At 45.2% G+C, this 12,056-nt stretch overlaps 1 protein-coding gene across 1 annotated transcript in view; it reads left to right on the top strand.

Moving 5' to 3' along the window:
* Positions 1-187: 187 nt before the first annotated feature.
* The window catches only part of MOGAT3 (monoacylglycerol O-acyltransferase 3), a 14,117-nt gene continuing 2,248 nt past the window's right edge, over positions 188-12,056 (top strand). Inside the window, exons 1-6 of the mRNA XM_018566672.1 lie at positions 188-260; positions 3,335-3,442; positions 3,550-3,620; positions 6,063-6,267; positions 8,396-8,570; positions 8,752-8,954. Of these exons, the coding sequence (XP_018422174.1) occupies positions 188-260; positions 3,335-3,442; positions 3,550-3,620; positions 6,063-6,267; positions 8,396-8,570; positions 8,752-8,954 (835 nt within the window). The remainder of the gene's footprint in view (positions 261-3,334; positions 3,443-3,549; positions 3,621-6,062; positions 6,268-8,395; positions 8,571-8,751; positions 8,955-12,056) is intronic.

The following is a 12,056-nucleotide window of genomic DNA, read 5'->3' as shown; positions in this document are numbered from 1 at the left end:
GCCAGGGAGTAAATAAAAGGAATGTCTGGGAAGCTGATGGAAGAGCTGATACAGTAAATCTTGTTTTTACTGATAAAAGGTTTCCCAGGCATAGGTTCTGCTGGTCTGCAGATTGTGTTTTATGATGCCATGTAAAAATAAATTTGCCTTTTGTATGTGCAGGTGACGTATATACATAAGGTTCAAGATGGAGGATTTTGTAAGGAAACATATCCTGGCCATCAGTGTCTTCCAATGGGTGTTGACCTTTCTGCTCATGGGTAAGTGGAGGAGAAAAAAATCTGAATTATTTCTGTTATTCATTTGTGGACCTCTTTCTGACCTTCAATGTTGTGTCCAGAGGGCCATATCGGTGGTGCATATGAGGACATATCAGAGCTAAGACCACTCTCACATTCAGTAGGAGCTTCCAGGGCCATTTACACATAGCCATTGACCCTCGGCTACATCCTGCAGCACTCAGTAGGTTCTCTTCATGGAGGTGTCTGAGAATCCAACACATCCCCCTGCAGACTAGGACTGGCCTTCATCCCTGGATTTTACAGTGTAATCCCAAAAGCCTAACATATCCTCCTGAAAGTGCCCAATCCACGTTGATTCCTCCTCAGGGCAGACCTAGGGTTGCCACCTTTTCTACAAGCGAAACCCAAACGCACTCTAGCGAGGCGCAGACATTTTTTTGTGAGAATCAGTGATGGCTTATTCATATGTAAATAGCGCCACCCATTCATATGTAAATATAAATGTTGAGACTATTTGCAGTAGCACCTATCTTAATTTTGGTTGCCCCTGTCTGCCTGACATCTCGTGTCCGGGTTTCTGCTGTAATGAAACCCGTACACAGCATTCAAAACCCGGACTGTCCGGGTAAATCCTGGACAGGTGGCAACCCTAGGCAGACCTGAGAAACTTATAGTCCTCTCTGCATGCAAAGGAAGTTTAGTCTTTTTCCATAATACATTGATCATTGGATCAGGCACTCACTTTACCAGCAACAATATTTCACAATTACTCTATCTAGCAGTTTTTTTAAAGCCTGATAGGCTACCCCTGGAGGAATGCAGTTCCTGGTCCATGTTCCCTAATGACAGAGGACTCCATGGATTGTTCACATGGCAGGCCTAGGTGTATCACACCACAGAGAGAACAGTGTTCTTCCTCTGACTCCAAAGACCTTCACACATCAGCAACCTCAACAGGAACCCTTTCTCCTGATTGGGGAGAATTTTCCTCAAATTAGAAAAAAAATGATGGTCAAATCTCTTAAAGGTCTAGTAACACCTCCGACACAAAGAATTGACCAAGCTGCGGTGACCAGAAGGTTGTATGGGCTTCTCCCCTGGAGTAACAGATGAGCGGGGGTAAGCATAAATCCTCAGCAGGAGAGACACCAGCCATGCTCCAGAGGTCCTCTATGTTCCAGGTACCTCCAGCAGACATCAGCTTCTCTGGTTCTCCTCCTCTGATAACAGCACAGGCCTCCTCCATACTTGAGGCCTAGGGAAACTCTTCCCAAACTCTAGCCTCTGCCCACCCCCAGGCCTAGCCTGGGGGTGGCTGGGCAGCACCCAGTCCAATTCTAATCCATGGCTGGTCCCGACTAGTCTGAGCACATGGCAATTCCCTCCAGTATATGTATCCTATCCCAGCATGCACCCCTGGTTTAGAGAAACCCAGTGATTGGCTGCTGTACTGTACATACACTTACAGTGCCTCTCATTGGCTGTTCCACAATACAGCAGAGTCACACTCCACCCAGGTGGTGCCAGACACCTGGAATTAACCAGATAAATTCCAACTACAATCCAACCAGGCTGGCTACAGCCATGGCAATAACTAAATGTCTAGTATCCACCTCACAAAAGGTGATGGGGGCTACACTTTCTTTTGTTTAGTGACCCTGCATTTCTCTACATAAGTAAGCTGTGTAAAGTAATGAAGGTCAGGACTCATAAGGACCCAAAACACACTCTGAAAATTGTTACTGATCTAGAGATAAAACATTTTATGAGGTCTTGGATAAATGGTGCTATACAAGTCCTCAGGCTGGTGGGCTACATGTTTGAGCAGATGGGCTGGGGACAGAGTTCCTAGATCATACACATCATGAGAGAAACACGGTGTATACCCAAAAGGACAATGTGTATAGAGACAATCAGAGAATGAACTTAGAAGGCATTGACTTTAAAAAATATATGGATGAACCACTAACTAATGGACTGCAGAACTCTGAAATGGTGGAATGCATGTACCGGTATGCCATGCACAATTGTATCCCATTGCAAAGCAGCTGCACCACGAGGACAAAGAATGTGACTGTTGGGAGTGATATTACCAGGTTATGGACATTACTTGTTGTTGGCCAATCCTATGCTACCTTTGTATGGCTTTCCTTTTACTTAAAGTGGAATTTTCAGTAATTTTAGACGTCTGCACGAAAACATTCTTGACATGTTACAGCTGTACCTTCCAACATTACAAAGCAGTCCTCAAACTCCAGTCCAGTGACTTTGACCTTGATAAAGATGGACTAAGCTTCATCAAAATGTTGACAATAAAATTCGGACACTTTGACTTATGTCCCCTGCAAGACCCGTGAGTGGAGGAGGGGACGTTCACCCGGCGGAATGAGGTATGCTGCCGGTCCCCTTCTCTCTCCTGACACTGTCGGGATCTCGGTCCATGACCAAGTGCCCGACTTTTTGGAGGGCGTGACACCAAAATGACTGTCAGTCATTTTGGTGTCACCCCTCCAATGGAATCAATAGTACAAAATCACCTGCACTCCATACAGCGTACAGACCTTGAGTAAGAGGTTGGTGCTTGAAGTGACAACACGGATGGCGTCGTGTCAGATACAGTCCATAATAGAAGTCACCAGCACTCGATTATATGTGCAAGAAGTAAAGCACTTTTTATTCAACCGTCACATGCGTCAAACAGCCAACGTTTCGGGGCCACGCAGGGTCCCTTCTAGGTCACTATGTCGCCCATAAGAAGGGATCCTGCGTGGCCCCCGAAACGTTGGCTGTTTGATGCATGTGACGGTTGAATAAAAAGTGCTTTACTTCTTGCACATATCATCGAGTGCTGGTGACTTCTATTATGGACCCCTCCAATGGAGTCACCTGGGTGTGGGCCGCACCCCCGCACCTCCCTTGTGACGCCACTGCTTATATAGCTTTGGAGAAGATGTGCTGTTAACTAAAAAGAAGCCCAATACGTAAATTACATAATTATTACAGATATAAGATGCCCGTGACCCACAGCTACAATGAATCAAAAGTCCTTTTTGACATTGCAGTTTATGCTCTGCTCTTCTGTCTCCACCCAGGTATATTTTTCACCCTGCTGCTCATCTATCTTCTCTTCACCTCATTTTGGGTGTTTTCGGTGGTCTATTTCACCTGGTTGCTATTCGATTGGGACACTCCAGTTCGAGGTAACAGTCTTTTTATAAATACATGTGACGCTCTGATACATACTCATTCTAATATTTTCTTATTATTCAGGAAGCTGCACTCACTGGGTCTTGATTGTCTTCGGCAGGTGGTCGCAGAATAGAGTGGATAAGGAATTGGACAATATGGAAGCATTTTAGAGACTACTTCCCTATAAAGGTATTTATTTAATAATATAATTATGAGTATGTTCATGCAACTAACTTGACTAACATTCCATGTACCTTTTAGGTGATCCTTGATTTTTCTGGTGGTTTAATTTTGATTTTGTAGTTTATTAATTAAGATGGATGAATTAGTCATATAATATAGTAAAACATTGGGGGTTACCGTTGCAGGGTAATGACCTTTTAGGGCCCTGGAAGGGTCTGTGCCATAATCCACTCTGGATAAATCTGACCAATGGAGTCTCTAAAGCTGACCATATGGATTCCAATTTTATTTGTGCAATTAGATCTAGTAATAGAGCCTGCATGACTGTATATAGAATTGCTGTGGATTATGGCAAATGCAGTTAACTGTAGCACTCTTCATGGCATGCTTAGAGTTCAGGAGGTGGAACCAAGTTGTGTGTGAATAAGAGGGAACCAAGTTCAATGTGAATAACTTAGAACCAAGTTCCCAATGTGAATAATGTTATTTAAGATAAATATCAAGAGAACTAAGGCTATGACAACAAGACTAATGGAGGTTAGGACAACTTCAGAGTTGATGTTGAAGACATAGCAGTAGATGACATTGTCTGCCTCCTTGGAACAATTGTTCAACAGTAAAGCATCCAGGAGTCAAGAAATATGATGCAGACTGGAACTTAGGAGAACAAGTTTGAAAGATCTAGAAAAGATCTTTAAATGTACTGAGGTGCCTAGAAGAACAAAGATCAGAGTTGTCCAGGCTATGTTTTTTTCTTCAATATGCAGAGGATTCAAAGGATCCAACGCAGACTGGAACTTAGAAGAATAAGTATGAAAGATCTAGAAAAGTAACAGCAAAGGATCCAGGAGTCAGTAAATATGATGCAGACTGGAACTAAGAAGAACAAGGATGAAATATCGAGAAAAGATCTTCAAAGGTACTGAGGTGTCTACAAGAACAAAGATCAGCCTATGGTATTTGCTCCAATCTGCAGAGGATTCAAAGGATCCAGCAGTCAATAAATATGATACAGACTGGAATTCAGGAGAACAAGGATGGAAGATCTAGGAGAGATCTTCAAATGTACTGAGGTGCCTATGAGACCAAAGATCAGAACAAAGATCAGAGTTGTCCAGGCTATGGTATCTGCTCCAATCCGCAGAGGATTCAAAGGATCCAACACTCAGGAAATATGGTGCAAACTGGAACTTAGAAGAACAAGGATGAAAGATCTAGAAAAGATCCTCAAAGATCCTATAAGAACAATGAGTTTTACAGGGTATGGCATTTTCGCCAATGTGTAGAAGACACTGCTCCCTCCCGGCATGCAGCCATCAAGCCTCTATGACTAAGCCGTGTAGGGTAAAATGTGATAGATAGGGGTGGACCAGAGATGGGACGGCATGGTTGGAGTTTCAACAAAGCTGATTTTATTCTGTCTGGGACCGGGATTCTGGAACTATGGTATTATCTGTCACTCTGTATGAATATGAAAGCTGGGCAATGAAGAAGCAAGACTGGAAAAGTAATGATGTCTATGACATTTGGTGTTGGCCAAGAATTCTAGGAATATGGTGGCCTCCAATAAACACAAATAAATGGATCCTTCAACAAATCAAGCCAAACCTTTCATTAGAAGTTCAGATGACTAGACTGAAGTTGTCCTATTTGGACATATTATGAGAAGAACCGACTCAGATCAGACAACTATGGTTGGAGAAGTTGAAAAAAGAAGAAAGCAACCAGAAATAAAATGGCTGGAAGTATGAGCATGCCATTGTGAAGGCTGGACACCCAAACAGAAGACAAATCATTCTGGAGAAGCACTATCCATTGACTTGACACCACTTAATAATTGCAGTAGTAATTTTTGTCCAGTGGAAGGTGAATTTTATCCCAAATTGGTACAAAAGCAATTTGCTGTAGTATGAAAAAGGCCAATTTGTTTTATTACAAGCAAACTCTATTTCACTCAAGGGTGCACTCTTTCTATTTGTCCTGATGACCATTGTTACCAGGACAAAAAGTGATGGGAAACCCAACATTTTACAGTTGTCCCAGTTACACAAGAAGGTAAGAGGAAGTCTAGACTGGGGACAACTGGTCAGGTAACAAATATCTAAAAGGGGTTGCCTTCACTTTGGAGAGATTTCTTCCTACTTCCCGTTATGTCTCCAAGACAGGAAGTGAAGGGAAATGTCCCTAGCAGGTCACAGGACTAAAAAAAGTTTGGAGATTGTATCCCTTTGACATTCCATCCAAAACTAAAAAAAGAGTTTGGCCTATAGATACATTATGGATTAAACCCGCCATGAGAGAAATTCAAGGGTCGCCACTACCTTCTATAAATGCTCATCAACCAGTAATGGCAGCCGCCATCTTTCCTTTAATCACTTAATAACATCTCACTGTGTACATCTTGTGTAAGATTAGCAACGTCTGTTTGTATCTTCTGAATCTTTACAGCTAGTGGCGTCTTCTGCACTCAGCCCCGACAGGAACTACGTCCTTGGTTGTCACCCCCATGGCATTTTCTCTGTGTCCTCCTTTTGCAACTTTGGTACTGAGGCCACTGGTTTCTCTGAGCTCTATCCAGGAATCCGCCCCAGGCTGGCGGTCCTCGCTGGGTTGTTCCGGCTGCCCATATACCGCGACTACGTCATGTCGGCAGGTAAGCCCTTCAATGAGAATGAAATAATTACTTTGTAATTCTTGCTGCTTTTAACTGAGATGATGTGCGCAGATAATTAATCTCAGCCTTGTGATACAACCATAAGAGAACAAACAAAAAAAAAGCACTACCAAGGTGGGGCAATTGCAACAACATTTGTGGCCACATTAGGTTTCTTTTTTTTCCTCTTTATTATCACCTGGTGATCCGGCCAGCAATGAACTCCCTGCCTTATGGTGGCTCCAGCCTGTAGAGGAGCAATGGAGCCACCCTTGGACAGCAGCACAGTCACTCTGTGGGGAGGGGGGTGTTAGATGGACCCGTAGATTTAGATGGACTTAACATTAGTGCCTAATAAATTAAAGCTGAACTCCAGCTGACACTTTTTAAGCAGTTACAGTAACAGGTTTTTTTAACTTTTGGGATAAAGATTTTACATAAATGAATAACAGCTGATCAGTGTCAGCACCCTGGGCAGTGTGGCATGGTTTGTTCCAACCCTATAAAGGACACAAACAGGGCTTTTCCCTGTACACAAACTAGCGTCCTCCCATCCCCCAAAGCTCAGTATACCGCAAGCTACAGCTCATGGTATACTGAGACGCCGCAGCCAGAGGCAGAGCCAGCTTTGCCCGCCCCCTCCCCTGCCCGTTCCTCCAGTCAGCGCTAGAGGAACGGAGCGGGGACGGGGGAATCCCTGCGGGGAGCAGTGAGTTACAGTCACTGCTCTCTGCAGGGAGATGATCGGAAAGTGAGCGAGCGCCGGTATGTGTTCCCTCACTTCCCGATCTATAGAGCCTACCTGTGACAGTTTCATTGTCACACATCGGCTCGAACTATGAGGATGAGTGGAAATCACTCACCTCATAGTTCTCCTTTAACTATTAACAACAATGTATCTTATTTGTGTTATCACTCGGCTGTAGATCCTCCAATCATCTCTGAGTTGGTGCTGACACGGTCCTTCCTTCTGGAGGGTGGCTACTTGTGTTCCACATGGTCTCTGTGTGTGTTGTAAAGTAGTCACCGCTCCAAGCTCACTCCCGTGATGAACTACAATCTCATGTTTAGTTTACTAATTTGTACTGAGACTGTAGTCAATCCCGGGGGAGAGCTTGGGGCGGTGACTACTTTACAACACACACAGGGACCATGGGGAACAAAAGTAGCCACCCTCCAGAAGGAAGGACAGTATCACAACCAATTCAGAGACGATTTGAGGTTCTACATTGTTAATAGTTAAAGTGACATTAAAGGCAACATTTTTTTTCCCCTCCCCCCCATGTAAATGTTAGCACTTAACTTAAATGATGTCTCTTTTCCCGATCTTCCTCTTCTTTCCCCATGTTTTCATCTGTCCCTCCAGCGGTGCGGCGTCACTCCGATCCAGCGCTGACTGCTCTGTCTCTCCGATCCAGCGGTGTCTGCAGGCCGGTGCACGCGTCCAAAGACTTACCTTGCGTCTCTGCTCGTCTCCTGGCCGAGAATCAGAACTGCGCATGCGCCCGCCCCAAGATCCTTTGCGGCCGTACGAGCAGTTCCTGATTCTCGGCCTCGGGAGCGAGCGGCGATAACGAGGTAAGTTTAAAATGATTTTAAACGTTTTTTTTTTTGTTTTTTTTTACACTTCTTGCCTATATCTACTGCTTGCTAGCAGTAGATATAAGCAAAAAAAAACAGAGGGTTTAGAACCCCTTTAAGGTTCTTGAATGTATTTTTAGGATTTAACTCCTAAGTTTCGTCACTTTAAATAAATTTTAGTGAGCATAAACACAGTATAATCCTCAATTTATTTGTAAAATATAAAAGATGAGGTTATGCCGAGTTAATACATACCAAACCTGTCCATCTTTAAAATTATGTGCGTCCCTGATACCTTAACTTCCTGTCCCTGTAACACCCATACAGGGAATGGTTGGAGTCAGAAGTTCTTCGACCTTTACGACTCTACTAACACTGTGTCCCTTTTGGAGAGATTTCCCATCACTTCCTGGCCTGACAGGAAATCCCCCCGAAGGGGTAAAAACCCTTCCCTGCTCTGTCCAGAACTAAATAAAACATTTTGTCCGGGGTTTGGCTTTCATCCATCAAAGTCTTATCACCTTTTCTCTCCCTTCTTCTTTCCTAGGATGTGCTCCTGTGAGTAAGGACAGCCTGAAATACATCCTCACCCACTGCGGCACTGGGAATGCGCTGATCATTGTGGTGGGAGGAGCGGCGGAGTCCCTGCAGAGCAGTCCGGGGGATCATGTGGTCACCCTGAGTGACAGGAAGGGATTTGTCCGCCTGGCCCTGGAGAACGGGTAGGTTACATTGCCATCGGGCGTTCCTCCAAGAGTCAAGGAAACATTGAGGTGTTCTGACCCCGTTCACACCTTTGCGTTCACTGATTGCGCAATGACACAAAAACACACAACGTGCGTAAAATAAATGTTGGCTATAATGGAGGTCGTGCAGTGTAATGTCTCCTATCATTTCCCGCAGGGCCGACCTCGTCCCCGTGTATTGCTTCGGAGAGAACGACATCTATGAACAGGTCCGCTTTACTGAGGGCTCCTGGGGCTGGAAGCTGCAACTCCTCTTCCGGAAACATGTGGGATTTGCCCCCTGCTTGTTCAAGGGCACCGGGGTGTTCGGGGAGGGCAGCTGGGGCCTCAACCCCTTCCCTCGACCCATAACTACAGTGGGTGAGTATAGTGTTTGCACTCTCTAGGACGCAATCCAGAAACAGAGAAGGAGGCTGGAGGGGGCAGAATCAGGGAAAGAGGCTGGAAAGGGCAGAATTACAGAAGAAGGCTGAAAAGGGCAGAATTACAGAAGAAGGCTGAAAAGGGCAGAATTAGAGAAGAAGGCTGGAAAGGGTAGATTTAAAGAAGGAGGCTGGAGAGGGCAGAAACAGAGAAGGAGACTGGGGAGGGCAGAATTAGAGAAGAAGGCTGAAAGGGAAGAATTAGAGGAGGATGAGGTTGGGAGAGGGCAGAATCCTAGAAGGAGGATGGATAGAGCAGAATTAGAGGTGGAGGTTGGAGAGGGGATATTCAGAGGAGGCCGGAGAAGGCAGAATTAGAAAATAAGGCTGGAAAAGGCAGAATTAGAGCAGGAGGCTGGAGGGGTTAGAATCAGAGAAGGAGGCTGGAGAGGGAAGAAATGGAGAAAGAGGCTGGAGAAGGCAAAATTAGAGAAGGGGCCAGGAGAGGGCAGAAACAGAGAAGGAGGCTGGAGAGGGCAGAATCAGAGGAGGCTGGAGAAGGCAGAATTAGAAAGGGAGGCTGGAAGTTAGAAAAAGTGGAATTAGAAAAGGAGGCTGAAAAGGGCAGAATTAGATGAGTAGGCTGGAGGGTTTAGAATCATTGGAGTAGGTTGCGGAGGGCAGAATTAGAAAATTAGGCTGGAGAGGTTGGAATTAGAGAAGGAGGCTGGAGAGGGCAGGAACAGAGAAGGAGGATGGGGGGCAGAATTAGAGAAGGAGGCTGGGGTTGTGTTCAAAACTAAAATTTCCATTACTTAGATGACCCCCCCCGGATTAATAAATTTATGGTTTATCAGTAACATCATCCAGGCAGGCAGCCGGAGTACCCAACTTTCCCCCTCCACCACAATGTTCTGCAGAGTGTATAGATGGGATATTCTGCAGAGTGTATAGATGGGATATTCTGCAGAGTGTATAGATGGGATATTCTGCAGAGTGTATAGATGGGATATTCTGCAGAGTGTATAGATGGGATATTCTGCAGAGTGTATAGATGGGATACTCTGCAGAGTGTATAGATGGGATACTCTGCAGAGTGTATAGATGGGATACTCTGCAGAGGGTATAGATGGGATATTCTGCAGAGGGTATAGATGGGATATGCTGCAGAGGGTATAGATGGGATATTCTGCAGAGGGTATAGATGGGATACTCTGCAGAGTGTATAGATGGGATATTCTGCAGAGGGTATAGATGGGATACTCTGCAGAGTGTATAGATGGGATACTCTGCAGAGAGTATAGATGGGATATTCTGCAGAGGGTATAGATGGGATATTCTGCAGAGGGTATAGATGGGATATGCTGCAGAGGGTATAGATGGGATATTCTGCAGAGGGTATAGATGGGATACTCTGCAGAATGTATAGATGGGATATTCTGCAGAGTGTATAGATGGGATATTCTGCAGAATGTATAGACATGACCCTCTGCGGGATGTATAGGTAAAGTATCTTGCAGGGTCCATAGTGAAATGTGCTGCCGATATGAGAGGGTGAGATGCTCTGCAGTCTCTGGGTGAGATGGTATAGCGTACCCTGGCAGTGACGCCGGGCTCTGCGTCTGCAGGTGATGCTCAGCAGGTATAATTCCAGGTAATAGTAACTGGATCTGCAGACCGTGTGTCATCAGATAGTACACGAGACCGAGAGAGCTAAATATAGAGTACAAGGTGACCGAGGACAGAGACAAGGACAGGGAGCACCAGGGACCGAGGGAGGGAGAGCCAGGGACAGGGAGTACCAGGGACAGAGGGAGGGAGAGCCAGGGACAGGGAGCACCAGGGACAGAAGGACAGAGAGCCAGGGACAGTGAGCACCAGGGACAGAAGGAGAGAGAGCCAGGGACAGGGAGCACCAGGGACAGAGAGAGGGAGAGCCAGGGACAGGGAGCACCAGGGACAGAAGGAGGGAGAGCCAGGCACAGTGATCACCAGTGACAGAGGGAGGGAGAGCCAGGGACAGGGAGCACCAGGGACAGAAGGAGGGAGAGCCAGTATCATGAAGGAGAGATAAGAGAGGGATGGAGCAGAGACATAGAGGAGAGATATAAGAGAGAAGGATCAGAGGTATAGAGAAGAGAAGAGGAGAGAGGGAAGGATCAGAGACATAGAGGAGAAATATAAGGGAGAGGGATCAGAGGTATAGAGAAGAGAAGAGGAGAGAGGGAAGGATCAGAGACATAGAGGAGAAATATAAGGGAGAGGGATCAGAGGTATAGAGAAGAGAAGAGGAGAGAGGGAAGGATCAGAGACATAGAGGAGAAATATAAGGGAGAGGGATCAGAGGTATAGAGAAGAGAAGAGGAGAGAGGGAAGGATCAGAGACATAGAGGAGAGATATAAGAGAGAAGGATCAGAGGTATCGAGAAGAGAAGAGAAGAGGAGAGAGGGAAGGATCAGAGACATAGAGGAGAGAGAAGTAGAAGAGAATGAGATGGTGGGAGAGGAGGCTGGTAGACGGCGGGGAGGAGTGACAGTCAGCGGGAGGTGCGGGGGAGAACAGATGGAGAATAGAGATGACAGAGGATATTAGGAGAGAAGAGAAAGGTAGGCAGAAAATGAGACAGGACAGCACACTATAGATAGTAATAGGCAGCAGAGCGTGACACGAGGGAGACGTCATTTATTTGGGGATGAATATATTAGAAATGGATCTATGGATATCACAGGGAGCAAAGCAAGTAGGGTGAATATTTTAGGCATGCATGCAGTGGAGATGAATATATTAGGGATGGATATAATGGGGATGAATATATTTGGGGTGAATATTATAGGGATGAATATATTAGGGATGGATATAATGGGGATGAATATATTTGGGGTGAATATTATAGGGATGAATATATTAGGGATGGATATAATGGGGATGAATATATTTGGGGTGAATATTATAGGGATGAATATATTAGGGATTGATATAATGAATATAATACAGATGGATACAATAGAAATGGGCACATTAGGAATGAATATAGCAAGGGTGTATATGATAGGGATGGGTGTGATAGGGATGTATACATCAGGGCTGGATAAAATTGGG

Source organism: Nanorana parkeri, unplaced genomic scaffold (assembly GCF_000935625.1).
Source record: "Nanorana parkeri isolate BGI_ZX_2015 unplaced genomic scaffold, ASM93562v1 scaffold968, whole genome shotgun sequence".
Taxonomy (NCBI): domain Eukaryota; kingdom Metazoa; phylum Chordata; class Amphibia; order Anura; family Dicroglossidae; genus Nanorana; species Nanorana parkeri.
The sequence above is the reverse complement of the archived record's forward strand: the minus strand, read 5'-3'. Positions and strand labels throughout refer to the sequence as shown.